Below are 13,190 nucleotides of genomic sequence, written 5' to 3'. Positions count from 1 at the left end.
CCATAATCATCTATAATCCTTTTGGTGAAAAAAAAGTTCTCCAATGAGATAATTAGGCTAAACTGAGGCTCATGCCTACTCTATTAATAAAAAGATATTCTCAACTGCAGCATACATAAAAGTAATTCATGGTACTCATCAAAAATACAGACATAACAGCACCATTTCCAGATATTAATTCAGGAAATCTGTGGTGAGACAATGAACCTAAACTTTTAAAAAAATCACCACATAATTCTGATGGTGATACATAATCAAAACTTAAGAAAGACTGCCCAGTAGTTATCTAATATACTATTCGTATAGTATAAATACTGTAATTTCAGAAATAGAGTCTAACAACTCTTATAGCCTTCTTTAATGCATAGTTTCCATTTTCCTGGTAACAGTCCTACAAATTCTCCAACTGCTAACTTTTCAACCATCCTCTTGACTTTTTTTTTCCCCCCGGATTCAAATTCAGTTTGGGGACATTTTATTTTAGAAATGAATTCACAGTTGCCTTAACCACTGAGGATCTTTACTGAAATGTCCCACTTTTTTTCTCTGCATTGTTCCTTTGATTGAATAAAAAAAAATATTCACAGGTTTAAATAAACTATCTTTTTTTTCTCACTAGAACAGTTAAGTTTCTATTTTCCTGTTTCATCTTCTCGTCTTCCTTTATTTTGGACGAAACATCTCTGTACCAAGGAGGCTTTAGTCAGATGAACTATTCTAAAAAGTACTTAAAACAACACAATTAAATACCCTGATTTCCTGATGAATCAACCTTCCAACCTTTCCCTAATGTTTTATATTTACCCTGAAATCCTTACATTTGTATAGCATTTTACATTTGATCATATCCAGCTGAGATTACAACCAATTTAAATATTTATTGTTCATCCTAGAATACAGGTTTTTGAGTTCCTATATGCTTTTTCTAGGAACTAGTAATAATTCATGTACTTCTTAGTGCACAGTAAAAATGAGAAACATCTTCACCTACCTGTTCATAACCATTGGTGGCATGCCCATGTTGTTTTGTGCCATTACTTTATTTATGCCTTTAAGCGCCACCATTTTGGCTTTCATTATAGGATCTGTAATTGCATCAAAATCTAAAGAAGAAATATTTTAAAGTTACTTATTTCATAATACTTGGTTACTAAGAGGTAATTTAACTATCACAAACATCATGTAATTTATAGACTCTTATTCCTCATTATAATAATCACTGTTACAGGTTTTTCTACTAGGTAAGGAATTATGAGATGGTAAAAACCTCACCCGAAATCTAATCTCATCTCACTAATCCATACCTGCATAATGCTTGCATACCTCAGTCATGCAAAAATCAGAGCAAGAAGCTTGCCACATTTAAGGGAGATGGTAGCAAATTATTGAAAGCAATGCAATTCCTTTTCATCCAAAATTTTGCAATGCTAATCAGAAAGGCTTCTAGAGTAATGCAACAGCATGAATAAGAAATTGCAGTTTTTTCCAATACTAAGGAATTCCACCAAACTAGTTAGTACTCTTTAAAAGAAAAATATATTTCTTGATGATATACCTTTGCAGTAACGACAGGCTACTGAAAGAAAAAGAAAAAAAGACCTCTGCATATGGATGAAAAGGAAATGGGTCCCCTAATATTAAATAGGTAATGTCCATAGGACAGAACATCAGTTTTACTGTTTCTTCTAACAGTTTTACTGTTAGAAGAAAGCATTCCTTTGACATGTGCACTTTGCAAATTCTTACCTTTGGAAGCACTCAAGTATTTTTACTGCATTGCTATTTTATGGGGTTATTGTTTTTGTTTTTTCAAAGTAATAAGGTACTGGAAATACCTTATTAATAATAAGGTCATATATAAGGTAATCATAAAGTCAAAGAGCTTTATTATGAAAAATTTTGCCAAGCATTTATCGTACACCAAAGACAGCAAGAAGTTTATTTCTATCATAATTTCTTTAAATTCATCTTTTAAAGACTCGGAAAACATGTAGTAATAATGGTTAGAGGGAACTAAAGATGATGAGTTTTATTTCTGTTAAACAATACCGTAAGTAATAGAAGTGAGAAAGTCTGAAACTCAGAGCTTTGAATCTCTTGATCCAGGGGAGGAATCTAAACTTCCTAATTGCTTTCCTTTTAAAGCGAATGAGGAACAAAATTACAAGCTGCCTTGTTGCTCTGGTCCACAGGTAATGTTAATCCTGAAATCCTAGAGGTCCACTGCTTGCCACCCTAATGCCCACAGCAATCATTACTGAAACACAAGGGATTTCCTACCGATATTAGGGAAGAACGGCTCTGACCGCTGGCGAATCATGGCTTGCATCTGTCTCTGCTGTTGCTGTTCTTGTCTCTCTTGATCCAGAAGATCCTGCAGAAGTAGAGGCTGTTCCTCCAGAAGCAGGGGCCTCTCTCTATTCTGCTGAGCTAATGTCTGAGGGATCATTAGTTGCTGAGGTCCAGACATGCCACTGGTACCAGACTGGCTTGTTAGAGGCACAGTCTGATTTGTAGGCTTTCCTGTCCCAAAACCATGATTTACTGTGGACTGCCCCTGAATGAATCCTGGATTTACCTGCACACCCTGAGGAAAAGTATGATTTACTCTAGAGACTACTGTCACATTAGAATTCATGGTATTATCCAAAATGTGACCAGGTGGTGTCATTAAAGGAGGTGGCAAATTTGACACATGGTTGGATGGTGAGGCTGGCAAAGTTGGTGGTGGAGACCCCAATGGCCTAATGTCTGAATTATCAGATTTTTCATTAGCAAGTAAACTTGAGAGAACTGGAGTTGTTCCAGTTATGCCACAAGAGTTTATTACATCCTCAGCAGGCAGTTGAGTAGAGCCAAGAACACCACTTGTGGAGACAGCAGTTTCTCGATTAGTTCTTTTCTCAAGTAGATCTGTATCACAGGACTGCAAAGAAGCCTTTTCTCCATCATTTATGTCTGTGTGAGCAGAAGCCTGTGAGCAGGGAGTGTCAACATTATCTTTACTCTCTTCACTTTTCTCACTTTCACATTTAGTTTCCCCTTTAGAATTTGGAGACAGTACTTCTGTTTTTATCTCACTAGTACCCACAGATTTTTTCCATGGAGAATGTTTATCAGGAGGAACCATAGTTTTGTCCTCTTGCTCCTTTTTTTTTGGTTCAATAGATACACACTGATTATCTATCTTATCATCAATTGGAACATTAAGGTCTAGTTCCTCATTAAACATGCTTTTCTTATCTCCTAGATCAAGTTCTGGATCTGTATATGCAATGATATCAAATTCTCCTGATCTTAAGAGGTCATCCAGGTTGGGATCATTGGTTTCCAAATTACCCAAAGTATCCAATTCATCTCCCTTGCCATCCTCCGTATCTAGATTTAAATTTTCAAGATCTTCATCATCCAAGTCTTTGACTTCAACCCCCTCAAGATCTTTAACATCTAGTTCCTTTACAGATGGGTCATCAGAATCAAGTTTTTCTTCGAGACCCTCAGAAGACTGGGTGGTCATCTGTAAATTATCAGATGTTGTTTCAGCTGGTGTAGATGTTGACAAAGAGGGCTCGGAAAATTCACCACCTACGGGATGATTTAGAGACCTCATGACCATAGAAGATGAATGGGCAGGATGACCTTGGTCTTGCTGAGATGGTGGCACTTGTTCTAAATTTGGATGCAAAGGCAGCTGAGTTGGTAGACCTTGAGAAGGTCGTCTCAAGGGCTCTGTGTGTCTAGGGCCTGGAAAGTCTGGCCGGGGAATAAAGTTTCCATGCCTTGGATGAGAAGGTGCCTCTATAACACTGCTGGGAGAAGCACTGAAGGGCAGCCGTGGCCTTCCATCAGGGGCCCTATGTCTCAATTCAATAAATGCTTGGCCCAGTATGTTATGCTGCTGAACTGGCAGGCTCTGTGGTGGAAAATGCTGAGGAAGGCCAACTGGATTATTCATTTGTGAGTTATTTAAAGGCCTCGGCATATCTACAGATATCGATCTTCTTAGCTGTGGAGGAACTCCAGATCCTTGTATTTGTTGAGGAGGTACAAGGAAGCGTTCCTGACTTGACAGGGTACCATGACTAGCTCCTGGAAATCCAAATCTAGGGAAAAAAAAAAAAGAAAAAGAAAAAAAGGCAAATGTTAATAGTATGAATCATGTTGAATTTGAGTTAGGTTGAAAAAGAAAGAATTTTTTTTTTGAAAAAGAAAGAATTTTAGGTTGAACTCATATACAAAATTAATGTTGCCAAATACAATGACTTAGCAAAACGAAATTATCACCATTAGAAAGCACTCATTAAGTACCTACATGCAAGTAATTTTTGCTAAGTACCCTGTAACATTCCCCATATCTGAGCTCTGAAGGCATATGGTCTAAGACAATATAAACAAAGACAAAGGAATTGCCAACAGGCAAGTAAAATCAAATGTTTAGAAATAAGCATAATGCTACTGGAGTTGAGTAAGAGTTCCTTTTTCTTTCTTTAGGGAGGCTATAAGGAGGAGGCTGATACAGAGGGATGCTTGAAGAAGGCAGCTGGTCTAATGAATCATACTACAGAGATTTAGAGGCCTCTGTCTTTGAGAAGACACAGACGCAGGTATGATGACTGGGTAGACTAATCTATTTGCTTAAAAGAGATGAGGACAGGAGGCAGTAAGAGAAAGAATGACAGGCATCACCTGTAAAAACTTAGTAGATGAATAAATTATAGGACTATTTTTATTATTTACACTGTACCTCAATTCTAGAGAGAATTAAAGGCAATTTATAAATATAAAACAGAGCAACAGGTGTATGTTATAACTGAAGAAAAAAGGAAATCAGGTTAAGACTATAACACGGAAGTAGGTATTAGACTACAAAAACATACATGACAGAATCAAAAGCATATCCTAAAGAACTCTCTTTATTATAATGTTTGGCTTTGATCTTTCTACCAGCCACTTTCAACAAACAAATACCACTAACTTTACAATCCTCTCTCATCAAGAAAAGTTCCTAGAAGAAAACACCCCAACAATCTGGAAATCTCCATGGTTATTTACAGTGTAAATTAAAATGGAAAATTTGCGGAGAAGACAGTTCTCACTCATCACATCACAGAAAACTTTCAGGGTGTGGCGGTTACATGCTAGATATCTGACTGGCTGATAACCTACATCCCCATCGCTTTAACATACACCTAATACAGTCAATATGTAGTAACAGAGGGGAGGTTTTAGAGTCTGTAGAGTTCTCAGAGGTTAAAAAAAAAGAAAAATCCATGACCTCTCATTAGCGGAAAATAACACTGATTATTTTTTTTTTAATTTTTATTTATTTATGATAGTCACACAGAGAGAGAGAGGCAGAGACACAGGCAGAGAGAGAAGCAGGCTCCATGCACCGGGAGCCCAACGTGGGATTCGATCCCGGGTCTCCAGGATCGCGCCCTGGGCCAAAGGCAGGCGCCAAGCCGCTGCGCCACCCAGGGATCCCAGTAACACTGATTATATCTCAAGGGAATCAAAAACTAAAAAGCACTAACAACATGTTAAGAGTTAACTTCATTCCTTGATTCCCTTCTAATAGTTTAAATCTGCTGTGAAATTAAAAGCATTACCTAAATCCATGAGGTCTCATCCCCATACCAGTAACATCAGGAGGATAGGGTCCACGTGGATCTTTTGGGAAAACTGCATATCTAGGTCCTAGAGGAGGGCCAACAGGTGATCGGATGTTCCCAGGATAGGGGGGTGGAGGCCTAGTAAAAGCCTGGCTTATACTCTCAGGCTGCCAGTGCTGCAGGGGTGCGGGATGAGGTACTGCTGCTGGATCCTGGGACCCTTTCTCCTGTCGACCTGCCATCTTCTTCTGCTGCTGCTGCTGGAGAATGATTTCACGTAACTTCTGCCGCTGGAATGAAAGAAATGAAAATCACTGGGATTTCTGACAACAAACTAATAGCTTTCTAAGCCCTAATACCTTCAATGTGTGATGCTTAAAATATCACATTTTAAAAAGTTTGATTAAACACCAGTTATACTTAAAATTCAAGATGTTATAAAAACTAACAATTTGGGTCCTTTTCCTTGCCATACAAATATCATAAAATGAAAAGCTTTCCTATTTAAGAATTCCCATACAAAAAAAAAAAATTCCCATATAAATTCATGAATATCAAAACTAAGATACAGAATAAATCAAATTCAATTGTACTAATTTTACCAATTTCACTTTTCTTTGCAGGACAACAAATTCAATAGAGTAGGATAAACCTTAACATCTTGGTAGAAATTACTCAGTTTGATGAACAGCTTTCTCAAATAATACATTTAAAACATCTGTGAAGGTACGCTGTGTCGTTGGTTTTTTTACCTGTCTCAGTTTCTCTGTATCTGCTTGTGACATATTTACGGTATTCTGCGTATCAGTGACTCCTGAGGTTGGTATGGGACCAGGAAGATGGGAGACACTGGAAAACTGTTGGCTTTGAGAACTCATTGGAGAGTTAGAAGGTGCACTGAAACTCCCCTCTGATCCAGGTCTTGACTGATCAACAATATCATGAGAAACTTGACTTGTTCCAAAAGAGTCAGACTGAGATCTTGGAGTCATTGGAGGCTGGTCATAGGGATCACGAGTAGCAGATGGGGAGACTCGGGTAAACGTGTCTGAAAGACTAGGTCCTGGTGGCCTTGGTGTTTGGGAACACGCGTCAGGTGGCCTTATCAATGGGCCAGAGAGAGCTGTTCCGCGAGTTTGTGCTGCTTGCAGGAAAGGATCCTGATTTGGCATTAGGACTGGTCTTGTCATTGAGGACCTAGGAAAACCCTCCGAAATCCTTGGTCTTGGTGTTGCTGGTGGCTGAGAGTAAGGAACAGATATCCCAGGTCTTGGTGTTCCAGGAGGATGACCATATGGATCCGAATGCCTCTGATTAGTGGCAGATGTAACAAACAAGTCTGCCTGTGCAGATGGCCTTGGGGTTGGTGGCTGCTGACTGTAAGGATCAATGGTGGTGGGCCGGGGAGTTCCAGGAGGTTGAGAGTAAGGATCTGGATTGGAGCGAGATGTTCCTGAGGGTTGGGAATAAGAATCTACAACAGGTCGCGGAGTTCCTGGGGGTTGGGAATATGGGTCCTGAGATGTTGGCCTTGATATGGTTCCAGGCTGGGAAAAAGCCCTTGAAGGATGGGCAAAAGATTCATTCATTGCCGGATGTGGGGTCAGAGGAGGCTGGCTATATGGGTCACTTGACTGGTTATGAGAAAAGTTATCTACAGGTCTTGGTGTCAAAGCAGGCCTCTCATATGGATCAACAGACAATCGCCTTGGTGGTTGTGACACTGATCCATAGGGATCCTGGGAAGACGGAGGGGGCTGCATTGGAGTCTTAAAAGGTCCAGGACCACTATCAAGAGGGGCAGGTGTCAACAAGGGTCGTGCATATGGGTCAGGTATCCGTTGTCTTTGAAATACATCTGCCCTAGGAGATGGTTTAGTAAAGTGATCATTGGTTCCAGCTGTTAGAGGACCCTTTGCAGTCTGTTCAGAAACTACAGGAGACCTGGGGAGACCCAAGGGTTTGGGAAACTGATCTGTCATCATAGGTCTAGGTGTGTCTGGAGGCTTTGCATAGGGGTCAGTATTTGTTGTGGAGGAAGAACACAGATCTCTGACTGGGGATGGCCTGTTTGCTGTAGTGTCAGTCATCTGTGCAGGCCTAGACACTGAAGGCAGAGGGGTGCAGCTGTCTGCCGGTGCAGCAGAATTTCTTCTGGAAAAACTATGGCCCCCAGGAGGTGGTCTTGGGGTACCAACCATTTTTGCATAAGGATCCATGGGAGATGGCGGTCGGGAATGAGAAGATCCCGGTGAAAACACCTGTGGGGAGGCTGGCTGACAAGCCTGAGACTGTGGCAGCCCCTCCTGAATGGACACGCGGGACGGGGTTGCCGCAGGAGGAGGAGCCTGTGGTTTCACAAACACATCATCTGACGATGCAGAAGTGGGGGTACTGGGTAGCTGCTTTGTAAACAGGTCTTTATGGAATGACTGTGCAGGAGACACATTTCCATTGCCAGGCTGGGGGGTCAAGGGGCTCTGCATCCCACTGCTGGGTGTGTCGGAGCCGGACTGGGCCAGGAGAGGCTGGGCTCCAAACTGCTGCTGCTGCTGCTGCTGCTGCTGCTGCTCATTCTTCACCTGTTCCAGTTTCTGAGTGGCTTCAATTTTAGCTTGCTGCTTACTCTTCTGACGCATTTGCTGTGAAACAAGAAAGAAAAAGCAATCACACAGTTAAGAAAAAGAACATGACGGTCAGGGGAGGGAAAAAGCAATGGAAATTTAATTTGTTTGATGTTATCAGTCACTAGATTGTGCCAATATTAAGATTATAAATTCCTGAAGAGGAGACGTGACCATCCATCACAGCATACCTCATTCATGCCTGGGGCAATATACTGTCTCTAATATTTCAATGAACTTCCCAAATCAACTTACATATAGTTTACTGAGAAAGGAAGCCTAATTTTTGTTTGTTTTTTAAAGATTTTACTTATTTATTCATGAGAGACAGAGAGACACAGGCAGAGGGAGAAGCAGGCTCCACACAGGGAGCCCAACATGGGACTTGATCCTGGGTCTCCAGGATTAGGCCCTGGGCCGAAGGCAGCACTAAACTGCTGAGCCACCTGGGCTGCCCAGGAAGTCTATTTTTAATCTCATTTTTATATTCTCCTAAGAATTATCTTCCAAAATAATGACAAACTGTTCTCAATAAGTAAAAATGCAATTTAAAAGTAAATTATTTTAAAAAAAAAGCCAAAAAAATAACCACATACCTGTCTAAATTTCCATTCCTGTTCATGTTCTGATTCTCTTTGCTTTAATGGATCTTTAAAAAGGTCCGAATCAATGCGGGAACCAGGATCGATGCTATCTTGCTGTTGTTGCCTCTTCAGGGGATCATTTGACATCTGTACTTTATTAATGCGTAAAGCAGCTCTGTTATCCCTGGCTTTTTGCTTTGAAAAAAGGAGAAGAAAATTATCTTCCAGCAGATGTTAACATGTTTCAAGAAACAAAAATGAAGTAAAACTATGAAAAATTTTATAAGAAAAAGTTGGGTTAAATAGATGAAGAGCTGAAACAGTATCCTTTAGAGCTTCCAGACTCTCAAGTGAAAGCATCTGGACACTACCCCATCTCCTGTTTTTGATGCATGTCACCTCAAGTGGAGGACGGGTTTCCAACTCTCTGTCTGAACCAGACTAGAGAACCCAGAGGTAATCTATTTTCAACCCTAATCTTCAGACACTTTAAAAATGAAAAAATTAACCTCTCCCCTAAATGAGAGAAAAGGAAAATATCAAATCTAAAATCTGGAATTTGAAGCTGAGCATTAAAGAAAACTGAGAAACACTAAAAATATCTTATGGTTACCTTACTACTGTCAAGCTGAAACGAAACAAGGCATTAACACATCAAAAAAATTATTTTGCTTTACCCAAGCAATCATTATCTCTGACAATCTGTGCAACGAAGGCCACGTTGGAAAATAACCACATATATCTTTCAAAACAATGTCCATTTAATATGCTTTAAAATGGGAACAGGGATTTGGATCCAGCTGACAGTCTTAATTTGGCTCTTTGGGAGAAAATAATTTACCATCTAAACTGTGTGACTTATACAAAATATCCTGACAATTCTTCACAAAGTTCATGTTTCCAAAGCTCCTTAAAGGTGTCCAGATAGGTCTCTCTCAAGATTCGTAAGATTCCTCATTAATCTTAACACAGAAAGAGCTTGTTGTGGAAGAAACTGAGGCACACTAATGCAGCCTCAAAACTTAGCACTCTTTCACAGAGATGACAGATTTCTGAAGTGAAATGAATTAAACATCCTCCTAAAATAACTGATTTCAATCTTCAATATCCCAGCTCTATTAACTAGCTTATAAAAACACCATTTTACCTTAAGACATGATGAATTAGGAAATCACTATTAAAAACAATGCTGTTTATTAGTTGTGCAAGTATTAATGTTTTCTTCAATGGACAATCTTTTTATTAACCTAAGACAATAAAAGGAAGGTTCAGGTATCAAGTTTAACAATATGATAGAAGAGGTTTGGTAAATACCACGTAAGGCGCTCTTTCCTGTGAGCTTGCTTTTCTCCACAGCTTGGCGATCTGCTTCACTCTAGTAGTCCAGTCTGCAATAGAAAAGCATGGCGCACACCGTTTACGGAGCTGAGGTCAGGATGCATTGCCATGTGGCGCTGGCAGCTCAACTTAGTCTGGCTGTGTTTTCATAAAATGAATAGCCCTAAGTTTGCCCTAAGTTATTTGTATAGCATGAAGTTCCAGGCACACAGTAAGCCAAATACTTGCTGAATGAAGTGTTGCCTCATTAACAATCTCACTTGTAGAGTGGGGAAACTTAAATCAAAGGGGCTAAGTAGCCAATATAAAGTGAACCCAAACTTCACTTCCCTCAACCATGTGAAATGTTACCAGAATCAAAGCTAAAAGTTCTATAAAACATCTCTATTCAAGAGAAGTCTATCAATCTGACCAAAAGGAAGTAATCATAACTATAAAGAAGCATCTCACCAGCATTTGTGCACAACAAAGATATGGAAAACTAACAATTTCAAGCCATTTTTTTGAAATGCAGTGTCAGGACAGCAAACAAAATGAAATATGGGTAAAATCAACAATGATAAATGTAGAAATGACTTAGGTCATTATAAAAAAAAAAGCCAATGAAAATGGAAATCAGGTGACATACCAACAGCCTAAACATGGTATTTCATGAGGTTCTAGATCATATAATAAAATTAAAGAAAATTACTTAAAAAAAATCATAGCTCTAAATTTACATTGACACAGTGACTTAATAGAACCAGATATGCTCATCTGTGAACAGCAAATAAAAGTGTGATAAAAGTTATTTGAAGAGTATGTATATTCCTCTAACAGACAACCCTGTACCTAACCATTGATTCTTACTGTTGGATAAGGTAGCATTTATTTCTATACATAACGAATAGACTTCCATAAAAAGGCACCTGAAAAGACAGGTGTCATTTGTAAGAATTTCCATTTTGGGGTAACCCCCTAGTAATTTAAAAGCTACATGCTGACAGCAGTGAAACTACTCTAAGACTGAGTATGAATTACATCTCCCATCCTGGTCTGTCTTGCAAATGCATTCGCTATAATTAACCAATGTCTGCTTGCAAATATTCTATAAATGACCTTCCATTAAACCAAATAGTTCATCCTCTGCTTAATCAGAATTTTCAAAAATGGGGACGTCTGGGTGGCTCAGTGGTTGAGTGTCTGCATTCGGCTCAGGGCGTGATCCCGGGGTCCTGGGATCAAGTCCCACACATCGGGCTCCCCTTCAGGAGCCTGCTTCTCCCTCTGCCTAGGTCTCTGCTTCACTGTGTCTCTCATGAATAAATAAAATCTTTTTTTTTTTAAATGGAATTTTCAAAAATGGTACCATTATACCAGCTGACTTTTTCAAATAGGCTAGACAGTTGAGGAGAAGGGGAAACGCTACTGAGTTAGCTTACTTGGAAACAATGCCTAGAATGAAGTCAGATTTAGCCTAACAATACTTTGGACTGTGTTTAGTTTCTGTCCTAGAAATCTTTTTTTTTTTTTGTAGAGTTCCACATGTAACAACACTGAGTTCCACATGTAGGAAGACTGCTAAGAGTTGGAAAATAGATTATTTCATTAACCAAAATGAATTTTTAGGAAATATGCAAATGGATACAGGGTCTAAGACTAAGAAAATCCAAAATGTTTCCAGTATTCTACAGAATCCAAAGTGACCAAAGTCCAAGTGATACATGGACTTTCTACTGCAGTTAACAAAAACAAATAACAAACAGGCATTATACATGCAGGGAAGTTGGTAACACAGCAACACTATATCTGTGAATTACCAGGGAATTCTTCCTTGAGGTTGGGGAAGTTAATGTTTGTGTAGAGAACCGGTGCTACCGTCGCCATTTCACCCAGAGCCTCCTCCTTCTCCCACTTCAGTGCACTTCTCTGGGCATTTGACATTGTATCATTCTCTCCTTCCACAGCGGGAGCTGAGGATGTCCAAGCACTATTAGCATCACTAGCCATTGGATTAAATGCTGGATTTTTATCCCTGGGAAAAAATAAACAACTTTACATCATAAGCATAAAATTACTTTCTGAATACTATGGTTGAGTACAATTTCATTAAGACCTCTTCTTATTACAAAACAGCTAAAATTTAGGTAATTTTTAGCAAAGATCCCAATATATGTAATATACAGTTATATAGTGCACAGCAACTTGAAACAGATGAATTAATATTTATATAAGAAAAATCAGCGTAACTTAAGTTTCCATGGAAAACGAAGGCTTTTAATACCTGGCATCAGTGTAAGGAGATTGTGCTATGGCAGAGAAAGTCCCCAATCCACTTCCAGGAGGCAAAGAATTATGTGGGAGATGAGGACTGGGTCCGATAAGGCCATTCATGAGTGGCATCCGGGAAAAAACATCTTTAAAGAAGAATACAATTCAGTTTGCATATTATCCATAAATAAAAAAAGCTTGTTTATAATATTTTAAAATAATTTCTAGCACTATTTGAAAGTAAGATTTTTATTTCAGTATTAAACTAATGTATGAAGTGTAACTTCTGGTTATAATATTTTGCAATATGATCTCTGTACTTCTCTCTACTTCATCATAGTATATTGCAGATAGCACACATTTTAGAGTTTGACAGCCCTGAACTTGAAGCTTCATTTTTGCTACCTGTTAGGAGAGTCAAACTATTTCTATACATAATGAACAAACTATTTCTATTCATAATACATGAAGATACTCCATAATGTTATTGATACAATGTACGTGCAGTTCTCAGCACAGTGCCTGCCATGCAGTGAGCTACCGAGTACATTAGCTCCACCAAAAGAATGACTCTCACAGCAAATGCTGGTACATTTTATCAAATATTCTTTCTCTTCTTCATTCAAAATTTACAAACAGATGGTTCATTATATTTTACTCTTGTTGCTGTTAATACCCATGATTCTTTTGTGTTCTAAAATTGTGGTATGTGTTCTAAAATTGTTAGGAACAAGCAATATTTCATCTATCATTATCAAATAGACGGTTATTGTTAAAACTAC

General features: G+C 38.9%; 1 protein-coding gene across 12 annotated transcripts in view; it reads right to left on the bottom strand.

The window, feature by feature from the left end:
• The window catches only part of KMT2C (lysine methyltransferase 2C), a 282,347-nt gene that overhangs the window by 37,100 nt on the left and 232,057 nt on the right, over window positions 1-13,190 (bottom strand). For all 12 annotated transcript variants that reach the window (XM_055335130.1, XM_055335137.1, XM_055335136.1 and 9 more), the window contains exons 32-39: window positions 12,422-12,554; window positions 11,958-12,172; window positions 10,135-10,208; window positions 8,833-9,015; window positions 6,365-8,254; window positions 5,610-5,902; window positions 2,281-4,103; window positions 992-1,103 (exon numbers count right to left, since the gene is read on the bottom strand). In XM_055335130.1, the coding sequence (XP_055191105.1) occupies window positions 992-1,103; window positions 2,281-4,103; window positions 5,610-5,902; window positions 6,365-8,254; window positions 8,833-9,015; window positions 10,135-10,208; window positions 11,958-12,172; window positions 12,422-12,554 (4,723 nt within the window). The remainder of the gene's footprint in view (window positions 1-991; window positions 1,104-2,280; window positions 4,104-5,609; window positions 5,903-6,364; window positions 8,255-8,832; window positions 9,016-10,134; window positions 10,209-11,957; window positions 12,173-12,421; window positions 12,555-13,190) is intronic.

Source organism: Nyctereutes procyonoides, unplaced genomic scaffold (genome assembly GCF_905146905.1).
Source record: "Nyctereutes procyonoides isolate TBG_1078 unplaced genomic scaffold, NYPRO_anot_genome, whole genome shotgun sequence".
NCBI lineage: Eukaryota > Metazoa > Chordata > Mammalia > Carnivora > Canidae > Nyctereutes > Nyctereutes procyonoides.
The sequence above is the reverse complement of the archived record's forward strand: the minus strand, read 5'-3'. Positions and strand labels throughout refer to the sequence as shown.